General features: G+C 45.7%; 1 protein-coding gene across 1 annotated transcript in view; it reads right to left on the bottom strand.

The window, feature by feature from the left end:
* Window positions 1–12,659: 12,659 nt before the first annotated feature.
* SH3PXD2B (SH3 and PX domains 2B) overlaps window positions 12,660–22,802 on the bottom strand; it is an 11,589-nt gene continuing 1,446 nt past the window's right edge. The window contains exons 3-6 of the mRNA XM_015407940.1: window positions 20,351–20,577; window positions 19,595–19,644; window positions 18,858–18,983; window positions 12,660–17,239 (exon numbers count right to left, since the gene is read on the bottom strand). Of these exons, the coding sequence (XP_015263426.1) occupies window positions 15,695–17,239; window positions 18,858–18,983; window positions 19,595–19,644; window positions 20,351–20,577 (1,948 nt within the window). The 3' untranslated portion in view covers window positions 12,660–15,694. The remainder of the gene's footprint in view (window positions 17,240–18,857; window positions 18,984–19,594; window positions 19,645–20,350; window positions 20,578–22,802) is intronic.

The following is a 22,802-nucleotide window of genomic DNA, read 5'->3' as shown; positions in this document are numbered from 1 at the left end:
AAAAGTTACATTCCCCTGAGATTAAAGCCCAAGTTCATTGTTCTGGTACCTGTGCAGTCCCTCAAGTGTGGCTGCACAGGTGACCACTGGATGAACAAGAGTTACAGGTAAGTGCGATCATGTTACCTTCAAAACCAGCACTTTTCTCCCAGTTGTCTGTACTGGCATTTCTACAACTGGCGGCAGAACCACTTCGGCAGCACTTCTTGGAGCCTAACCCTGTTCAGTGTTCAGAGCTGAACAAATGAAATTGTGTCCACCTTGCCTCCAGCTAAGTTCCTGCTCAACAGCTTAGAAAGGTCAATGCTGAGGGAAAACAAGCAGTGGCACTTAGTAACTGCATTCACAGCACCACATAGTGGTCATTTGAAACTCAAAACACAGTTTTTTAAAAAACCAGCTAAAGGATCCAAAAGTCATTGTAAAACCAACAGGGATGGAGGCCTAATCCTCTCTTCAGATTCTTGATAGGGAGACAGATTGTAGAAAGCAGGAGAGAACTCACAATAGGCATTATTGTTCCTCTCTGGCAGTTGTATTTCTGTGCAAGTTTGGTCTAGGCTGATCATAAGTTGACCCTAGGGAGAAATGCAAAATAAAACAATCCTATTGACTAAATTCACTTCTTTTGGAAACAGACAAGGCATTGGATTGGCACAAGGGTCTTTAAAGAATTGTGTTCCAAGATTTCATTTTTGAGAAGGCATGCAAATGAATTCCTCAGCAACAACAAGGAATTATTACCCTGAACGGAAGCAGCAAAACAAAGAATAGACTAGGAATGTGCAGTTGGATATTTACTAATCGTGATCCAACCTGAACCATAACCCTCTGCTAATATCACCAATGTTGAAAATCGAACACAAAGGTCAGGCAGCAGGTGAAAGGCTTCTGGCCTGATGATTATTCTGATACCTTGCTGTCTGGTGCTGGCTTTTGGATGACTTTTTGATCTTGTGTAACCACAGATCCTAGTTTTGGGAGCCATTCCATTATCTGGAGCTGTACATATGTCAGTCAGGCAGGGCATGTTCTTTGCCCCCTGCTATAGTGCAGCTCTGGGGAGCTGGATTAATGCACTTGGTAATTATTCTCTGGACTTAAGGAAGCAAAGACATGGGCTACTGCAGCAAAAGCAACCCTCCCAAAGTCAAAATACCCAAAATGTGGTGCACCTGGGAGGAAAGGGACCCTTGGGAACAGCATAAGAGGGAAATCAGAGGTCCACTGCAAGAAGGGGGATATTGGAAACAATAGCCAAAAACATCTCCAAGAACACTGAATGGACCCAAAAGATCTAATTCTCACCAACACATTTTTTCAAGGCAGCTCTGCTGGTGAGAAAAGGAATGGACGAATTGAGCAAGTTTTTTGTTGTTCAGTCGCACAGTCGAGTCCGACTCTTCGCGACCCCATGGACAAGATCTCGCCAGGCCCTCCTGTTTTCCGCCGTCCTCTGAAGTTTGCTCAACTTCATGTTCGTTGCATCTATGACGTTGTCTAACCATCTCATCCTTTGCCGTCCCCGTCTTCTTTGACCTTCAGTCTTTCCCAACATCAGGGTTCTTCTCCAGTGAGTGCTCCCTTCTCATTTGGTGGCCAAAGTATTTGAGCTTCAGTTTCATTATCTGGCCTTCCAGGGAACAGTCAGGGTTGATTTCTTTTAGGATTGACTGATTTGATCTTCTTGCAGTCCAAGAGTCTTCTCCAGCACCATAGTTCAAAAGAATCTATTCTTCGGCGCTCGGCCTTCCTTATAGTCCACCTCTCGCAGCCATACATGACTACTGGGAATACTATTGCTTTGACCATGTGGACTTTTGTTGGCATGGTGATGTCTCTACTTTTTATCATGCTGTTTAGGTAATTTCATGGCTGCTGTCACAGTCTGCAGTGATCTGGGATTCCAGGAACGTGAAGTCTGTCACTATTTCCACAACTTCCCCTTCTATTTGCTAAGGAGTGATGGGGCCGGATGCCATGATCTTAGTTTTTTTTTGATGTTGAGCTTCAAGCCCACTTTTGTGATCTCCTCTTTTACCCTGAGCAAGAGGCTCTTTAGGTCCTCTTCACTTTTTGCCATTAGAGTGGTATCGTCTGCATATCTGAGGTTGTTGATCTTTTCCCCAGCAATCTTAATTCCCACTTGTGATTCATCCAGGCCAGCATTTCGCATGATGTACTCTACATATATATATTAAATAAGCAAGGTGACAATATACATCCTTGTCGTACTTCTTTTCCTATGCTAAACCAATCAGTTGTTCCATATCCGTTTCTAACTGTTGCTTCTTGACCCTTATACAGGTTTCTCAAGAGACATGAGCAAGTTACATCATTGCAAAGCCTGCTTCACACCCAGCGTAACTGCCCAAATGGATCAGAACAACGATCCACGTAGTCCAGGCAGAAGTAATTGGTTCTGCCCTACTTTCTGCCATCAGCAACTGGTATTTAGAAATACACTGTCTGTCAGAGGATGGCAGTTTATTTTGCTATGATAGCTACTAATTGGTCTACCCACCATAAATTTGTAGTTCACTATCTAGAAGAAGAAGAAGAAGAAGAAGAGATTGGATTTATATCTCGACCTTCACTTGGAGTCTCAGAGCGGCTTACAAACGCCTTTCCCTTCCCCTCCCCACAACAGACACCCTGTGAGGTGGGTGGGGCTGAGAGAACTCTGACACAAACTGCTCTTTCCGGAACAGCTGTGGCAGAGCTTGTGACTGACCCAAGGTAACATCAGCAGGTGCAAGTGGAGGAGTGGGGAATCAAACCCGGTTCTCCCAGATTAGAGTCCGCACACTTAACCACTACACCAAACTGGCTCTCATTACTGGCTCTAAACCAGTGATTATTGCTACATATTGTGTCAAGAAATTCTAGGAAGTTGCTGTGTGAGGAACGTTATATTTCTTGTCTTACATCTACTGCCAATCAATTTCATGGAGCTGGGTTATCTTGAGTTCTAAGTGTTAATGAGAAAAGAAAAGAGAGTTAAGGCCTGTTTCTACACCATTGCGTTATCCATTGCGCCATGTGTTTTATTATATATCTGTGATACACATTTCTAAATAATAATAATAATAAAAAGCCGGAAAGCCCTCAAACGCTTTTCCTCACAGAGGAGATCCAATCCCCTTGATCATTTTGGTTTTCATCTTTTGTATGTTTTCCAGCTCCATGATTCTTTTTTCAGATGAGAAGACCAAAATAATGTAATATAATGGATGGCATCCCAAATGTGGTCACCTGTCAGCTAGCTGCCATGCTTTCTTTGTTTTCTTTTGTCCCTGACTTTTGCGCAGCCACACATGCTTGCTTTGCTTAGCTACCGTGGGTAACATAAGGGAGGCGCTCTTTCCCCCGTGTGGCTCAGCCAGACAGCGCTATCAGTATAACCTTGAAGGGAGGGCTTGAATTCCACTATGGGTGTGAATATTTCTGCTCTCAAGGGGTGAGTCTCCTGTTCATGATGTAATATCCCGCCGGGAGAATTCCCGCACGCGTGCACTTGGATTCCATTTGCTTAGCTAGATGCAGCATCAGAGTATATGTATGGAGCCCCTTGCACTAATCGTTATTTCTGACAATGTACGTGTACCACTTGGCAACAGACCACTATTCCAATAAAACATTGCCTTTTCAGTAGAGTGTGTTTGGACCTGCTTGCTGCTTACCCTGACAGAATTGTCAGGAATCCCTTTTCGTCCATCGGCCTGAGTCTCTCCTAACCAGGATGAGTGGTTCCGGTGGCACTGGGGTGCCTACCACGGTACCCACTACGGTGCCAACAATGGTGCTCATGACGGTACCCACAACAACGGTGCCCGTCCTCCCCCCGACAACTTTGGGTAGGGAGGGCCAGTGTCTACTGATGGGAGGAGCCACTCCTCGGCTGGTGGTGTCGTTCATCCCAGTGCATTTGGGGAAGGGAGTAACCTACTGCCACAAGGATTTATTTATTTATTTATTTACATGTGATTTATAAACCGCCCATGACCCCTAATGGGTCTCAGTGCGGTTCACAGTGTACTACAAATGTAGTTGATACCTATCTAGGGCCACAATGCAGTGAGGGGAGGAGATATCCTACCAGCACCCTTTTTTCGGCATAGTCTTTCTTCTCCAGCAGCTTCGTTGTTTCTCCAGCGATCCGGATGGCTGACGACCAGACTCGAGCAGGCATTTTCTTGATTTTTTTCTCTCCTTCGGAGCGTCGCGTCCCGGGCGCAGCTTCGGCCAATGTCCCAACGGCTCCTGCCGCGCTGTGTCCCATGTCACCGCGTTGCTTCAGCTCCAGTTCCGGCTCCGCTCGATCCGGCCGCTGCCTTCTTGGGTCGCTTTCCGCCACCATCTCTTTCTCGCCGCCGCTACCGCCTCTCCTTTTCTCCTCGTCGCTGCTGAATGCCTTCCCAGCACAGAGCCAGGAGGAGGGTGCCCCCTGCCACCTAGGGCAGGTACCCATTCCTCTGTTGTTATTAGAGCCGCTGGGTTGGCGGGAGCTGGGATGGGGGCCGGGGGCTCAACCTGGCCGCGGTGGTCATTCAAACAGCCATTATGGCTGTTCGCTACAGATGTTAACTGCAGGCGTCATATTGCCTGCGCCACTGCTCCCTACTATTGAGATTGGGGTCACCATTTGGGGGACTCCACGCAAACTACTTGGTCGTTGCTAGGGAGTTGGAGTTGGGACAGTGTATGACCCGTGGCTGAGCTCTGGGAGCTTCAGGGTGATCCTGAGTAGACCCATCATGTTCCCATCGAGGTCTTCATTAAACCCGGGAAGGGACGTAGACGGGAGGCTGGATGGCCTGGAACTGGACTGCTGCGCAATAATGCAGGACATGGGGCAACTGCTCCAGACCTTACCAGGGATGGTAGCCCAGGCGGTGCAGACCAACTGGCCACCCAACGAGGCCCCCCCGGTAATCCCCCGTCCCGCCGGTCCCTCGGCTGCCCCCGCCTCTTTCCCCCTGATTCCACTGCCACTGCCGCCACCACCTCCTCCCCACCCGGTTCCGCTACCCGCGGTCCTGGTGGCTCCGCCAGCCATGCCATGACCCAAGGATTTACTAGATGTTACCTTTGATGGTGATCCAGAAAACATATCCTTCTTTATTGTGCAGGTGATGAAGTTTGTGGAATAGTAGGCTCATTTGTTCCCAGACAAGGAGCAACAAGTGGACTTTATTGCTTCCCGATTGTGGGGGGTGGCGACAGGTTGGTATGTGAGTCTCCACAACTTGGATGTGGTGGAGCTGGGGAGCGTAGATGCATTTATGTGGGCACTAAGAGCCCGATTCGAGGACCACACCACTGCTGAGAAGGCAGAAGCATTCCTTCGCACATTTAAGCAAGGAAAATTAACAGTGAGAGAATACTCGACAGAATTTCAATGGCAAGCCACCAAAATTTGTGACTGGTCTGACCCAGTACTAGCTTAGCAGTACCAGTTGGGGCTGAATACTGAAATCCGAAATACCATCATGAGTTCAAGGGATCCAAGAACCTTGCTGGCATGGATGCAGGAGCAGACTGTGTACTATGCATTTGGACAACGTGGTAGTGGCAGGAAGGGCACCAGCAACACCCCACCCCAGCCCCGCCGAAAGTCTTGGTTCGAGAGCAACGGATGAAACAGGGGTTGTGTCTGAAATGTGGGGATTGGGGCCACTTTGTGGCCAACTGCCCTGGGGGGAGGCTACAGGGTCGGCGGAGAGAGAAGGTGACAAGCGCCGAGTCGACATGCCCTCCAAGAAGGGGACGGCGAAAGTCAGAACTCCCTGTGCTCTGCAAGGCGAGGTGGAAGTGCTTGAGCCAGGATCAAGTGAGGAGGAGGAGATGGAACTGGCGGGAAAAGGCCAGGTCCTGCTGTAAGTGGCGCAGCACAGCAGGACCCATCCACAGAGGTGCCAAAAGTGGTGAGCAGCTATCCACCCCTTTTTTGTGACTGTTACAATTATGAAACTCGCCATGGGAATGCACATTAGGGTCCGGGGCCTCATTGACTCGGGATGTGGGTGGGATCTGATCAACCCCTCCTTAGTGTCGGGACTGGAAGTGGCCATGGTTAGATTGGCCGAGCCCTTAATTTTTACCCAAATGGATGGAAAGATGAAAGAGCTCTATAAATTCGAGACTGTGCCTTTGTGTATAGGGGCTGGCGATCATTGGGAAGATCGAACTTTTGTAGTGTCACCTGGAGTTAGGTTTCCATTGCTGTTGGGAAACCCTTGGCTCCATGGACATGATCCATATATATTATGAGGCGACAGGGTGATACAGTTCATCTCCCCTAAGTGTCGACATCATGTGTGGAACCCGAAGTGGGGAGCTCCTGATAGCGAACCAGCTCATGTGTATTTAGCTACGGAGGAACTCGCCAAAATTCCGAGGGAGTATAGATACTTAACACAGGTGTTTGAAGAGGAAGAAGCTGATGGGCTCCCACCCCACCGCAACTCTGACTGCACGATCGAGTTATTGCCAGGGCATAAAATGCCGAAGGGGAAGCTCTATACTATGAGCCCCAGTGAGAAAAGGGAGTTGCAGAAGTTTATAGATAAAAATTTGGCCAGGGGATTCATCCGGCCAGCTGCTTCCCCATTTGCAGCCCCCATCCTCTTTCGGAAAAAGAAAGATGGGGGCTTAATACTGTGTACTGACTATCATGGATTGAATGCAGTCTCTTCCACAAATGCCTACCCATGCCGTTGATAAAAGACCTCTTGGCTAAAGTTGCTAAGGGAAAAATCTTTTCTAAACTTGATTTGCGAGACACTTATTTCTGTGTGCGCATACAGGAGGGGGATGAATACAACACAGCTTTCAACACCCCCCTAGGCCAGTTCGAGTACCTGGTAATGCCATTCGGCCTCCAGGGGGTTCTGGGAGTTTTTATGAACCTAATAAATGAAGTGTTGCACAAGCACCTGTTCAAAGGGGTCCTGGTCTTCTTTCAATGACATTTTATTGTACTCCCCCGATAAAGCCTCTCATGTGCAGTTGGTGAGAGAGGTGCTACAGACGTTACATAAGCACAAACTGTTTGCCAAACTATCAAAATGCGATTTCCATAAGACTGAAATTGACTTTCTCGGCTATCACATCTCGCAAAGGGGGATAGAGATGGACCCAGGGAAGGTGAAAGACATGCTGGGGTGGGAGGCTCCCAAAACTCGCCGGCAGCTTCAGAGTTTCTTAGGTATCGCTAGAAATTTCCTGCCAAACTTTGGCCAAGTGAGTTTGCCCCTGACCGACTTATTCAAAACCAAAGGGAAGGGCCCAGCTGCTACTAAGTCCGGGGCAAAAATGGAGTGGACTCCAGAATGCCAAAAAGCATTCAATCAATTAAAGGCTCTGTTTACAACAGAACTGGTGTTGGTGCATCTGGATGAAATAAAAAAAATTGTGGTCCAAGTGGATGCGTCAGATGTCACTATGGGAGGTGCGATCTTGCAAGGGGGAGATGGCAAGCTCCATCCCCTGGCGTATGTATCTCGCAAATTTAACAACACAGAAAGAAATTGGTCGGTATGGGATAAGGAAGCAGGAGCAATCCGACTGGCGCTCTCCACTTGGAGGCACTGGTTGGAGGGGGCACGAGTACCGTTTGAGGTCTGGACTGATCATAAAAACCACGAAGTGCTCTGCACCCCTCGCAACTTGAATGCCAAGCAGCTTCGGTGGGCTGATTTTTCCTCAAAGTTTCCATTCACGTTGCACCATTTCCCAGGCAAATCAAACTCCCTGGCTTTGTCCCGCCTCCTGCGACACGATAGCCAGAGGGAGACAGTGCTAGACTCCATGTTTATACCTTCCCAATTAGGTGGAGCAGTGACGACACAACGGCAAGCGAAGGGGGGCTGGGAAGGCGGGGTGCTGGGAAGCCAAATTTGCCTCCGCACTCTCAAAATCTGATGTGGAGGAAGTGAGGGGGGGGACTTGGAACAACGGGACAATGGCTGCTGTTATAAAGGAAATAAACTGTTTGTTCCAAAACTGTTGCGGGGGGACGTATTAGCCACAGTTCATGGATCTAAGCCAGCTGGCCATTTGGGCTTTGTAAAATCACTGCATCTTTTACAGCGCCAATTCTGGTGACCGCACATGCGCAAGGATTTGTATGTGCACTCATGTCAAATCTGCACTATGTGTAAGCCTAGACCGGGAAAGCCCCCAGGGCTCTTGAAGCCGCTGCCAACTCCCAGTAGACCATGGGAGGTGATTTCTATGGATTTTATCACAGACTTACCTCCTAGCAAATCTATGACTGTAATTTGGGTAGTCGTGGACCTGTTTTCCAAACAGGCTCATTTCATCCCATTTCCCAGTTTGCCAACTGCCCGGTCGTTAGCTAAAGCTTTCCTCCAACATGTATTTAGACTTCACACGTTGCCAAATAAGATAATCACGGATCGCAGATCCCAATTTGTTTCAAAGTTTTGGGGGGAACTAATGGACCTTATGGGGGTGGAATGGGCCCTAAGCAGAGCTTACCACCCAGAGACTGACAGCCAGACGGAATGGGTGAATCAAACCCTAGAGCATTATTTGTGCTGCTTCACCAACTTTCAAGAAGACGATTGGGTTGACTTGCTGTCCTTGGCTGAATTCTGTTATAATAATGCTTATCATTCATCCACAGGTGTTTTGCCTTTTAAAGCTGCATTGGGCTATGACAGCCCCCCAGTCCCCTTCTTGGCCATGGCGCCAAGAAACGGGGATGATGCTGCGGATTGGTGTGAAACGCTAAGAGACTCATGGTCGGTAATCTGCAAAATACTGGAAGCTGCCAAGGGAGCTTACAAACACCAGGCTGACAAGAAACAGGTGGAGGGTTGGGTGTTGCAGCCTGGGGACTCTGTGTATGTATCCCCCAAGAATTTGAGACTCTCTCAATCCTCTCGGAAATTGGCATGGAAGTACATTGGGCCTTTTAAAGTGCTCAGACTGATCAATGATGTGACCGTAGAATTAGATTTGCTACATAAAATATGTCCATCCCATTTTCCATTTCAGCCTTTTGAAGCCCAGTCCAGGTCCTAATCGATGGCGCCCTGAACCGACAGTACCTCCTCCTCTCTTGGTGGAAGGTGAAGAACACTATGAAATCTCTAAAATTCTGGATTCTAAACAGAAACGAGGATGCTTATATTACCTTGTAGAGTGGGTGCATTTTGGTCCCCAACACCGTGAATGGGTGGAAGAAGGGGATATTCGAGCCCCTGACCTCTTGCGTGATTTTCACGAACATCTCCCGGGGAAACCAGGAGGTCTCCCAGGCATTCCAGGAGGGGGGTGATTTTCTTTTGAGGGGGCAGAATGTCAGCTAGCTGCCATGCTTTGTTGTCTTTCGTCCCTGACTTTTGCGCAGCCGCACATGCTTGCTTTGCTTAGCTACCGTGGGTAACATAAGGGAGGCGCTCTCCCCCCCCCCGTGCGAAATGGCTCAGCCAGACACGCTATCAGTATAACCTTGAAGGGAAGGGAGGGCTTGAATTCCACTACGGGTGTGACTATTTCTGCTCTCAAGGGATTGGGGTGAGTCTCCCATTCATGATGTAATATCCTGCCAGGAGAATTCCCACGCTTGCGCTTGGATTTCATTTGCTTAGCTAGATGCAGCATCAGAGTATATGTATGGAGCCCCTTGCACTAATTGTTATTTCTGACAATGTACCTGTACCACTTGGCAACAGACCAGTATTCCAATAAAACATAGCCTTTTCAGGAGAGTGTGTTTGGACCTGCTTGCTGTTGACCCTGACAATGTGGTCACCCTGCAGATTTAAAAACATTATGATGTTCAATATCTTGGCACAGAATTAATTTTTTAACCACTGTTATACACACAGTTCAACCCATACATCACAACCCCAAGATTCTGGAAGAGTTACAGGATGTTCAGATCCTGCCAGTGTGTAGGTGAATTGTTGAAAGGAAGCAAACAACCATGATGTATTGTGCCAAAAAAAGGTTCTTCACCAACTTGTAAATTCTTTTTTCAGTATTCAGTTTACTGGAAGCAATTCAAACGCCATCAACACCAACGAACCATGCATATTACATCTCATTTCGTGTATACCTTTATCAAAGTGGCAAACACTCTAGTCATCCATCAAATCCATTGGTGACTATGAGGTATGACTAGAGTGTTTGCCAAATGGATTAACATTATATAGGTATTTCAATGCTACCCACTTTGATAAAGGTATACACGAAATGAGATGTAATATGCATGGTTCGTTGGTGTTGATGGCGTTTGAATTGCTTCCAGTAAACTGAATACTGAAAAAAGAATTTACAAGTTGGTGAAGAACCTTTTTTTGGCACTATACATCACGGTTGTTTGCTTCCTTTCAACTTCCATCCGGTGATCTCTCTCTTTGGTTTGCAGTGTGTAGGTGAAGTCAGCATTTTGCCCCAATGCACATCCCTTTACAGTTACAGTTGTGATTTTGTCATAAGTTTGCTCAGTTCGAAAAGATCCCTTTGTAAGTCTGGTTGGGTTCTTGCCACTTCACTGGTCACCCTAAACTCCACATAGTTTATAAACGAGTTAATTAGTACCAGTTCCAACACAGATCCCCAGAGTATCTCACTGTAAGCTGTCCCTTCATTGAAAGAACTCCATTATACCCATCCTTTGCTTCCTGTTCTTTATCCATTTACTGGTCTATTTTCTTATCTGATGGCCATTCCCTTGACTTAGGAATGATTGGTGAAGGGCTTTCTCAAAAGCCTTTTGGAAGTTCAAGTGTTAACAGATCACTCCACTTCACACTCTCAAAGAACCCAGAAACCTGATCCACCTGGAGCACCCTTTATAAAAACTGTGCAGTCTTCCTCGGCAAGGCTTCTTCTTCTATGCTGCTTTCTACCAGTTTCCCCAACAGGTGAGAAAGGGGCTGAAACAGGAGAAACCTTGCCAAATAATTCAAATCTTACCCTAATGGATCACATCACATGGGAAAAGGTACCTTTGCACTCTTATAGCTACAAAAGGTCACCAAAGGGAACACCTTGAACAGTGCTGGTGGTAGCTTGAGTGCTGCAGACATACCTGCATTATCAATGATTTCAGAATGACTTCCAAAGAATAACCAATAGTTTGCTTTTTTAAAAAATCTGCATGGTAGTACTTCATTGCTGAAGAACTAGTCATAGATTACCTGGCAGCTATGGAGATAAGATCCTAAAAGTAGGTCATGCCCATTTCCAGAAATGTATATAATTTACCTGAGAATTATGCGTTAATTCCTCTTGATTATGATATTTGCGCTGAAGAATTATTACAGAACTTTCAGTAGACAAAGGCCCAAGAAGTCCAGCAAAAAGATCATAAAAGGCAGTGACCAGGTGCTGCATTTGCTACAACTTATTATGCCTCTTTATGGCTAGTCCTGTCCTGCATAGGCCAGGCTAGCCAGATCTCATCAGATCTTGAAAGCTAAGCAGAGTTGGCCCTAGGTAATATTTGGATGGGAGACCACCAAGGAATACCAGGGTTGCTACGCAGAGCCAAGCAATGGCAAACTATCTCTGAACATCTCCTACTGTTGACCCCCCCCCCAAGCACCAAGAAGACAGAGCATCTCTTTCCCCAGACTGAAAGTTCCTATCTATACCTTGTGGCTAATAGCCACTGATGGACCTCTGCTCCATATGTTTATCTAATTCCCACTTGAAGCCATCCATGCTTGTAGCTGCCACCACCTCCTGTGGCAGTGAATTCTATGTGTTAATCACTCTTTGGGTGAAGAAGTACTTCCTTTTATCTGTTCTAACCCGACTGTTCAGCAATTTCATTGAGGGCTCATGAGTTCTTGTATTTTGAGGAAGGGAGAAAAGTTTGGTGTAGTGGTTAAGTGTGTGGACTCTAATCTGGGAGAATCGGGTTTGATTCCCCGCTCCTCCACTTGCAACTGCTGGATGACCTTGGGCAAGCCATAGTTCTGTCAAAGCTGTTCTCTCAAGAACAGTTCTGGAAAGAGCTCTCTCTGCCCCACCTACCTCACAGGGTGTCTGTTGTGGGGCGGGGAAGGGAAATGAGTTTGTAAGCCGCTCTGAGTGAAGGGTAGGGTATAAATCTAATATCATCTTCTTTTCTACTTCTTTCTCTACCTGCTTGACCCCATATATAATCTTATAAACCTTGATCATGTCATCCCCAGTCGTCATTTCTCCAAGCTAAAGAGCCCCGAGCATTTTAACCTTTCTTCATAGGGACCAGTCACACACAGTCACCAATGGAAGTCACTTTAGACCCCCACTAAGGAGAAACGTGGAGCATAAATGGACTAAACAAATAATTCTTAAAGATTAGACATGGGCAGCCAATGCCAAACTTTCTGATTCTACCATTTGCATATGAAGATTTTGTTATGTAAGAACTGTGAGGGAGTTTCAGCCATGTAGTTTACTTATTGCATACTTATGGCCCACTGAAATGCCGCAAATCTAAGGGTTTAATTTGATCCTGGGTAGATTTTGCTGGATTACCTGCAAGAAACATTATCTTGAGAAAATGGCACCACACTTTAGCCACCTAAGCAGACACTTCACAGTAATTCTGCTTGAAACCAGTCAAGCCTTTTTTATTTCTTTATCTTTTAAAAAACCCAAACTTTAATGCTGGAAGTATACATGATTTTTACACAGGCTACATCTATCCTCCTCAGGAAAAACAAAACCCCAGCCCACCCACAGAAATGTAAAGATTGATTACATAATATTAGACATTACAACAGGATTCCAAAGACTGCAGATGCAAACATAAGGCCATTTGGTAAACCTTCCTTGGGCCCACAACACCCCAGTCGAAGGACCATTAATTTCGATTTGGTCAATAAGAGGCTCAATATCCTTTATCTCTTCAGTAAACAACAGTCACGCTACTATGTGGTAAAAAAAAGGAAAATAAATGTGTAACAAATTTCATGCTGTGGTAATATTGCCTTTCAACATAGGACAATAAAGTATTAGGTGAGTGTTAGCTCACTAAGTCATCTCCTACCCCAGCAAAGTAGGCCGTCTCATTGTCTGTGTTGTATGGAGCTACAGAAGTGCCATGGCCATGCTTTAGCAGCCAAGAGAACAAACAAGGTCCAGGACACCAAGTCTGTTATGAAGCAACGACAGAAGCCATTGCCTTCTCGACTGGGGGAGCTCCTATGCACTCAGGAAAAGGGGACAGGATGTGTCTTTGGGACTCAGTGCTCTATGGGAAAGTGACAGAGCCCTGAGTTGGTCATTTCTCTCGATGCATTTTACAGTTATGCTACTGTAATATACAGATCACATAGGATGGCAAGAGGAGAAGTACTGGATGTTTGTGTACTGAATTCACACTGCTGGAAAACAGATAATTCGATAATTGGTCGTAGTATCAATACGATCTATGATCAGGGTGGGTAGAGATAGGCATGAGAAGCATAGATCTCGAGCATGAAAACCAGCAAAACAGATCCTATCTATTGACAATATAAAGAACAAGGGTAAGATGAACAGAGTAAACACCCCAGTACTAGGTAATGGGTGCCAATACAGCATGTCTTTAGGGAAAAAATGCAGACACAAAACTTCAAGTACTGATTTTCAAAGGCAAAATTGGAAGTTGGAATCCCTATAGAGATTGATTTTAAAAATAACACTGATGTATTTTAATAACCATATTCATAGATTCAGCCTAGGGGGGGCCAGCTAGACAACAATTCATGAAACTGAACTACTGGGGAGATCTGGGATTCCATTTCTTGAAGCCAGTCTTTTTCAAAACCACCACCTGTTTTAGGACCAACACAAATTTCAAGGTGAACTTTTTCACATATTCTGAACGCAGTTATAGAAACATCTAGATTTGGTCCTTTAATTTTTTTTAACTTCAAAACGTCATTCACTCAATATCATCTAGGACTGCCGTCCAGAACTATATTCGTCTGGTTCATTCAAATTTCAAAGACTGAGAACATGCATGTACACACACTGTTGGGATTGCCTTTTAAATATGAGCAATGATCAGGAAAAGATAAACACACCTCTCTGGTGCATTTTAAAACATTAAGCACCAAACACACGCACACATTTCCATACCTGATGCCACAAGCATGCATGTTAGTTAGTTAGCATTCTAAACTACAGAAATGTCATGTGAAGTGATTCTTAGCACAAAGTGCTACAGTACCTATTCCTATTCAGTTCAGAACCAATTTCACAGTATCACAGACATGTGCCATGATCTATGGCTAAAAGAACAGGATCCATATATGCCCTTTGACTGGGGTGGTGTTGGTACAATAGTTTTCACCACTCTCAGAATTGGTTTTTTTAAAAAAAAGACTGGTTGCATGTTTCAGTAAACACTGCTGGCATTGGCTTCCATCAACTCCATGTTTTGTTTTGTTTCCCTTTCTACAACTGACACATAAACACAAAATGAGAAACATGCTTTTTGGGAAAGGCTCTTATAGGGAAAAGGATATGAAAAAGATAAAATGGGTAGAGATGCAGCAAAACCTTCCTCCCCACCATGAGATCTGGCTGCTACCTCCAGGTTGAAAAGAAGTTATTAGCACCCACTGGAGAGCAACCATCCTGGCAGCTGTCACCTACTCTACCTGAGGGGATCAGGGCTGAACAGTGCAAGGAACTGACTTGCGGGAGCAGTAAAGAAAGCAACAGTGCAATCTAGGCTTGAAGGAGAGGCACCCTGTTCTGCCAAGCCATCCTCCTGCCACAGTGTCGAGAGTAATTCAGTTCCTTAGAATTAAGCAGAGTGGATAACCCCTCTGTTTATTGAAATGAGGTGGCAGTATTGAGAAATACAAGCCCACACTGTGATGTGTGCAGCAGAGAGAGCACATTCAAGTCCAATAGAACATGGCTTCAAAAAAAGGCATAATATAATACCAGCTGCCCCACAAGAACTAACTGTTCTGTCAGCAAGATTTTTCAAACAAAGAATAAAAGGCACAAACTTGAGGCTGGAAAGACCTTCTGTTCCTACATGGCTAAGACTTTGCACCTGGTATACAATATAGTTTACAATCAATAGGTACAACAGCATACCTATATAGTGTACAACTGAACTCATATTTATTATTTTTTCTATGGAGTGCCTTAGCTCTTGCCAATAGTTAACTGAATAATATGGCACGACATTTAACAAGGAAACTCAGTCAAACCATGACCTTTCCTGTTCCCTCTTCCCTTCCTTTGCTAGTAAGACTGGCTCTAATTCTTTACTAAGCTAGAAACAGATTTTCCCCAAGACTGCCTGAAAACAGGTTCTTGAGCACTTAATTATGTATACATTTTGCAGTCTCTGGTTTTTGTGACATTATTTGCTCCAGACCTTGCAGAGAATTAAAAAAGGACATTCGCATCAACCAGTCTTGTGAGGAACAGGATGCCCTATAAACCATACAGGGGAGAGGACAGGGGCTTATGTATCAAAAGGTGCACAGGAAACGGTTTGCCAAAAGCTGACCTATATTACATCAAACCCTGCTTCTCTCGCTGGCCTGACTTGGAAAAGGCACATGTTGGAACGTATGGTATCCCAGATACTTTTTTTTAAAAAGCCAGTCTTATGGGGGAAAACCCTATAAATTAATAAGCTAATTAAATATTTTAGTAATAAATGAGGAATGTTGAGCCGCATAAACTGAAGATGAGGGAGGAACGACTACGGCTTTTTAATGAGATAATTGGAAGGAATCCAGCCTTCCCAACATGGCCCTCCAGTGAGGACTTTGCAAAACCACCAGCCACTGCTGTTCTTCTCTCGAACTTCAAATAACGTCCCTTCTTTAAAGCTGCTGGTTTCTTCATCTCCATCGAAATCTGCCATGGCCACATAGAGGGCTTCTTTGGAGACATCTGAACTGGTGATGGAGGCAGACCCTCTCTCCTTGGTCTCCCTCTCCACCAGCTTGGGGACCACCTTTTGGCCTAAGCCACTTTTTGCTTTGGCATCATCTTGGCCCACAGCTGGCAGAAAACCTTTGGCTTTTGGTGGAACTAGCATTGGCCTGCCAGGCACTGGGGCTGCTCTGACTTCAGGCACTTCCCTCTGTGGGGCTTTGTGCTCCGGAGAGGGGGCATATGGAGATGCAGAGGATGCTTTCTTGGGTGGAGGGGGCCTCCTAGGTGGCACGACAGGCCGCTGAGGTGGCTCCCTGGGAACTGTAGAGCTGCTCTTGGGCTCACTCTCACCTGTCTTTGAAGAGGCAACAGGAGCTTTGGGCAAAGGAGTCTCCTTAAAGATCTGACTGTCTGGTCTGGAGGGAGGCCTAATCTCCACATTTGGTCTCTCCTGAGATCTGACAGAAAGTTCTGCTGACAGCACACTGCTGCTCAAGGTGCTCTCCCCTGCCACGGAGTCCTGTTCAGAAGGTTTTTCTTGCATCTTTGCAGGCCTGAGCTTGCTCCTCAGATTGCCAATGTCTAGTTTATCATCTGCCTGAGTACCTGGGGGGTCTGTTCTAGGGGCTGCTGCTGGCTTGGGTCTGATCTGAGGCTTTGATTTCAAGAAAAGGTTTTGGGAAGCCAGCTCAGGCTTATCCTCCATGGGCTCAATTTTTGGCTTGGCTGGCTTGACTATGGGCCGGAGATTTGGCTTCTTTACTTCTTTGGGTGACACCTTGTGCCCGCACTCTAATCCCATTTCGTTTTTCAGCTGGAACAATTTCCCTTTCTCTGTTTTGAGTTCTGGTTTCCTGTTGTCCCTTGGAGGCACAGCTTGCTTGGGAGGAATCACTGGCAAAATCGTGCCAGGAGGCTTTGGAGGTGGCCTCTGTTCCAGCCGCTGCCTTTCCATTAATTCCTCTTCTGATTTAATGATTGATTCCTTCCGAGGCGGAAGGCTAGGTTTCTCCTCTGCATCCTGATCAGAGATCTCCTCGTACCCGACAAACAGAGATGCATCACTGTTCTCAGACATGGCAATTTTGGGGGCCTCCTTCCCTTTCCACTTCCCTCCAAGGTCTGCACCATTAGGTGGTGCATCAGGCAAAGGCCTGGATGGCCCAGGGGCTTCTCCGTCAAAGCTGCTCTCTGCTGTACTGTTGCCAAGATGGAGCTGTGCAATCTCATTTGGTAGTGGTGCCAAGAAGTTAGGCCTAGATGCATTACTAGTTTTCTTGTATTTATCAATAAAAGTAGCTGGTGCCCAGCCTTCTTTCTCCTCAATCTGAATGTACCACCAGCCACTCAGGTTCTTCTCAATCACCTGGTAAAGGAAAGAAAGCCACAATGACGTAAGAACTTCTGGCACCAGCTCCTTCTCCCCATCACATACAGTCAGGATAATAATAAATAATGAAGATGATGTGCACCACATGTCAGATGACTGGCAATATATACCAACAGCTTCCAGATCTTCTGATTAAGTTGAATTTAGACCATACAACACGGTAGACCAAAGCATTGGTTATCTGTCATAATCTGAGCACAGAACAAGGAGAAACCAATTGGGCAAAAAGGAGTACAGTAACTGACCACTAGATGTCAGTATTCAGTTGTTCACAAACATGCTGGCCTGGCAGGATCCCAAGAATCCCAAGGAAGAAACAAGCATTAAGGTTCCTTTTCCTGACTTTAATGATGATTACAGTTGGGCGTGGGGTGGGGATCTCACACACAGTGGACAATATGCAGGTGTGTCAGTATTGCTGGGGTGTAGGGAGAGAGAAGAGATCAGGGTTTACATCACCACAATTAAATAGGTTTCATTCCATAAATGAAGAAATACTAACATCTGTGTCTTATGTAACAGTCTTCCACCTAGTCTACAGCATGGGAGGACAGTCCTGTGCCACTTTAAAAGGCCACATGAAAGCACAAATCAGACTCTAGATCTTAAACAAGAGGCGCTCTGGTCCCTGATTGCCTAGCTTTGGACCAAAGTGTGACCCTCCCACCTGCTAATCATCACCTGAGAGAACTAGCTCCCATGCTCCCACCCACCAAGAAGAAGAAGAAGAGATTGGATTTATACCCCGCCTTTCACTACCCAAAGGTGTCTCAGAGCGGCTTACAAACTCCTTTCCCTTCCCCTCCCCACAACAGACACCCTGTGAGGTAGGTGGGGCTGAGAGAGCTTTTGACAGAAACTGCTCTTTTTCAAGGACAGCTGTGCCAGAGCTTGTGACTGACCCAAGGTCACATCAGCAGGTGCAAGTAGAGGAGTGGGGAATCAAACCCGGTTCTCCCAGTCCATGCACTTAACCACTACACCAAACTGGCTCGCCAAAGTAACCTTCTGCGCCCTGTCCTTTATTTCTTGGCATCCCCATATCACCCCGACTTGGATGGACCAGGTTATCTGAGATCTCATCAGATCTCAGAAGCTAAGCAGGACTGGCCCTGGTTAGTATTCGGATGGGAGACCACCAAGGAAGTTCAGGGTTGCAACGCAGAGGCAATGCACCTCAGTTAGTCTCTTGCCTTGAAAACCCTACAGGGGTCACCGTAAGTCAGCTGTGACTTGACCCCCCCCCAAAAAAAACCCATCTCCACAGAAAACATCAAAAAGACAGGAAATGCCTTGCCTCACTGGAGCAATATCATAATGGAGCCCATATACAATGAATATGGAAACAATCTCCATGCATAAATTATGTTTGTTTGTTTATTTAATAAATGTCTAAATAAATAATGTTTATGACTGCACCTCCTTAAAAAAGTAGGGATTCAACAGGTGTATCATTAGAACTGGTCCTCAGCCCTCTGTCTGACACCATGCAAGACCGTGCAGAAAAGAGTCTTCTCATGAGCAATGAGTCCTCACAAACTATGTGGAGGGTCACAAGAGGGAGACAATGGGGCTGGACAAGATGCAGCCTCACCTCTACTTTCAGTCCTGCTTGAAAGCTGATGCCATCAGGGATAGTGGTCTGGAAGTCAGCAATGGTGTAATATTCCTCTTCTACTTGTGGTGGCACAGGAGGCTTAGGCAAGTGGAGGCCACGTGGCTATTGTAGGAAAAATGCAAAATAAAACACATCAGCCTATGCCTATCTAAGGCACAATGTGCCCATAAGGACTGAGTAAGCACTTGAGCTATACAGACTGCATCACTCACATACGTTTTGTTCCACTGCAGCTCATACAAACTGACTTGCAACAGTCAACCCTGCTAGTAGTTACTAGTTCTGTGTTTTCCAGAGCCCTATAGCATAGCAAGAGGGCAGATACGTTTCCCTGTCAGTAAACACATGAAGCTGCCTTTACTGAATCCGACCCTTGGCCCTTCAAAGTTAGTATTATCTACTCAGACTGGCAGCAGCTCTTCAGGCTCTCAGGCTGAGGTCTTTCACATCACCTACTGGTCCTTTTAAATGGAGATGCTGGGACCTTCTGCATATCAAGCAGATGCTCTACTGCTGAGCTGTTACCTTCCCACCGAAGTGGTACCTATTTTTCTACTTGCAATTTCTTGCTTTCGAACTGCTAGGTTGGCAGGAGCTGGGGCCACAGATGGGAGCTCATTCCGTCATGCGGCACTCGGGTCTTGAACTGCTGCCACTGCAGCCCAAAAAGCACCAACACTTATCAAGCAAAGGCAGCTGTAGATAATACTTACTATCGTGAGATCTCGACGAGGAGGTGGTCTCTGCCTCATCTTTGGTGACTCTATCAAGAAAAATATTCCACCACGATTTAAAAAAAAAAAATCACAACTGTGGTTCAGAAGGTGATAGACAAAAGGAGCAAAGAAACATCCACCACCCTGTCCCAAGCACTCTTCTTAGTGGGTTTAAACCAGCCTGCCCTACTGACTCCTCAAGTCTCTCAAAATCAATTGATTCAAATGGTACCTTCTGCATTTAGAACATGGAGATGGCCAGAATCATTACAAAATAACAGTGGAGCCCAGAAAAAAGGGAGAATGGCATTCCACCCTTAACACCTGGGAGAGGCAGGGGGTGAGCTGGTTAGGTTTTCCAGAGATAAAAACCTATACACAAATTTTGGACAGGTCAGGTTCTTAAGATATGCCCATACCCGCACCAGTGAAGTTGAGTGATGCTTCACTCAGGAAGGTCCCCAGCAGTGTCTGGCAGAGATACCTATTTTGGGAGGGTTGAGCCACTGTCTGCTTCTCTACCCAGCTCTCCATGGGGGGGGGGAGAAGGGGGGGGTGTAGGGTGAAAGACAATATACACATAGGAGAACCACAGAATTTACTGCCAGTTTTCTTCAACCCTTCCAATCTCAGTCTTATCCACCTTATAAACTGTAGAGCTCAGAATGCTCTGGAGCCCTGAAAACTTGCCTGAATTCTGCCTCGCTAGCTTGACCTACAAACCATCTTAATATTTTACAGTTTCCAACTTACTTCGCCTGAGCTCCACATTTGGCAGAGGGCGACCATCAAACCTTCCATCTCTTTGGTTGTTGCATCCATTCTTGTCTCGACCTGCTGAGTTCTGCTGCCGGGAAATCCCATCCAGATCCAGTGCATATGAGTGGGCAGAAGCTGCAGATCCCAGCTTTGGTGTAAACATGTCCCCACTTCCCTTTTTCAGGTAAGATGCTGGGGCCCAGCCCTCTTGACCCTGATACCTGAAACAATAAGAAGCTGCTGTCAGCTACTTGGACACTAGATATGATTTCCTTCCCTCACCCCCATCTGGCACAGCAAGCCGAATCCATCCATAGCAATATCTCAGAGTGGCAAAACATTCCAAATTAAATTCTCACATGACAAAGTGAACAACAGCAAGGCTTTGTATCTCAGTCTTCCAGATACAAGATGCCTGAGAGATGCTTCCTCATACTACTGTGCATCTTACAAGACTTCACACCCTCAACATTGTGCCTCTTTCTGGGAGAAAGGTGCAAATGACAGCCAGTGTGTTGTAATCAGCTTCTAGATGAAGGATGAACTATGCATATAGAGGAACAGTAAAGTGAAAGTTAAGCTCATTTGTGATTGGATCAAAGACACTGAGATACTTAGCCATCTGGTACATATGCAATACATACCATGTATAATACATTATGTGATGTGGTGACCTCCTTTCTGCTTTCCCTGTAGTGGGGCAGACCAAGATACTGATACTTCTATTAGTGGAGCTGCCTAAAACAATCAAATCAGGGCCACTTTGCCCATTATGGAAAACAAAAGACATCAGACCGAAACAGTGTGAGAGCTCTTGAGTTTCGCACTACCCTTCATCAGACTGGATATTCAAAGGGGGGGGGGATGATCTTGATGTCTTTTTTCTGCTCTTGTTTGGAGAATCCTGCACACTTAGGATGCTCCAGGGTGCTAGGCAAGGCTAGCTATTAAACCTTCTGGAAAAAAGTTAAGAATGATGACAGCTACCCATTGTGAACCCAAAAACCAGTGGGCTAATCAAGTGTCTCTCTGATTTCTAACACAAATGGAAAGCATAAGTTCCTTCAAGGGAAGAGAGGAAGGAAAAAATTGTGGTAGTCCTTATATTAACAATATCACCAATCCAGAAAATAAAGTTGAAGTGTGAACTTAAAGCAAACTGGGTATTAATAACCAGGGTTTTTTTTACATTCACAATCGAGGCTTTCATTCTCCTGACCTCCTTTCCAGAAGGCCAAAGGCACCTGGTACCAACTCCACCCAGCATCCTACCACATCCTAAGTCTCCAACAAGAGCAGACAAAAGATCTCTAACATGCAGTCTGATGAAGCATTTTGGAGAACTTGAAAGCTCAACATACTATTTTGTAATATTTCAGTTGGTCTTAAGAAAAGGTTTTACATGAATTTTTCTTTGAACTAATACATCTACGTGGGACTGCTTCCACAAGTCATGGGAAATACCACATGTTTACAAACCAGATATAAATGCTCCCTTAACAAGTGAGCAGCAAAGACCTCTTTTCCACGCATACACACTGTACATACATGCAGCAGGGATCCGAGGCCAATCATGCTTCTCAACAGCATGAACAAAATATGTGTGTGTGTGCGTGTGTGTGTGTGGGCACAGCTTGCCGCTCATGTTACACATAAACACCTCCAGACACACACAGACACAGAAATACTTGAATGTCACTCAGATGCAGAAGCCATATCCACCGAGAACACCTGCTACAGAGAAGGGACTGATGCCAACTACAAGGTGCTGCCACCCCAGTAGCCATAGGCAAAGATTATATGATCAGACAACTCCAGCTGTTGTACATTTAAGAGACTTGGGTTTTCCTGTGGCACATTTTCTCATTTACACATCATCCATCAGTGCGCATTTTTTTCTGCTGTAGTGGCTGCCAAAACAGCAGGTTCACTGGAAGGTTAAGGCAATCAAGGGAGGAGGCCTACCTTGCTCACCACACTCTTTCCTAGCAACAGTTTAAAGTAACTTCACCGTGAGATACCTAGGAGACTTCAGCCAGAATAACTGTGGTGTTTATACAGTTATCGGGACAAGATTTGTAAAATCACACATCTCAGTAATGTCACTCTCAGCAACTGGTTCTGGAGATCTATGTGAACTGACAACTTAAGGCCAAACTTCTCATGAGGATTAGCTGCATGGGAGAACAGCTTCTTAACCCTTTCCCATTTGCCCCCCGCCCAAGTTACAATTTTTTGTTCTTTGAAAAAAAGTATGTGAGAGATGAAGTGTCTAGAAATGTTACCAAGGTGAAGAGGGTGGAATCTATACAGATATTGACATCCTTGCAGATCCCAAAGAACTTCAGATATTATTTTACAAAATTTTAGCTTTGATCCCTTCACAGAAAAGTTTAATACACATTTGACTTGTGTCTCCAAACAGATCAGAAACCAGACAGTGGTA

The sequence above is a fragment of the Gekko japonicus genome, unplaced genomic scaffold (assembly GCF_001447785.1).
Source record: "Gekko japonicus isolate JY-2015 unplaced genomic scaffold, Gekko_japonicus_V1.1 scaffold5966, whole genome shotgun sequence".
In the NCBI taxonomy this organism is placed as follows: Eukaryota; Metazoa; Chordata; class Lepidosauria; order Squamata; family Gekkonidae; genus Gekko; species Gekko japonicus.
This window is presented reverse-complemented; position numbering and strand designations above follow the sequence as displayed.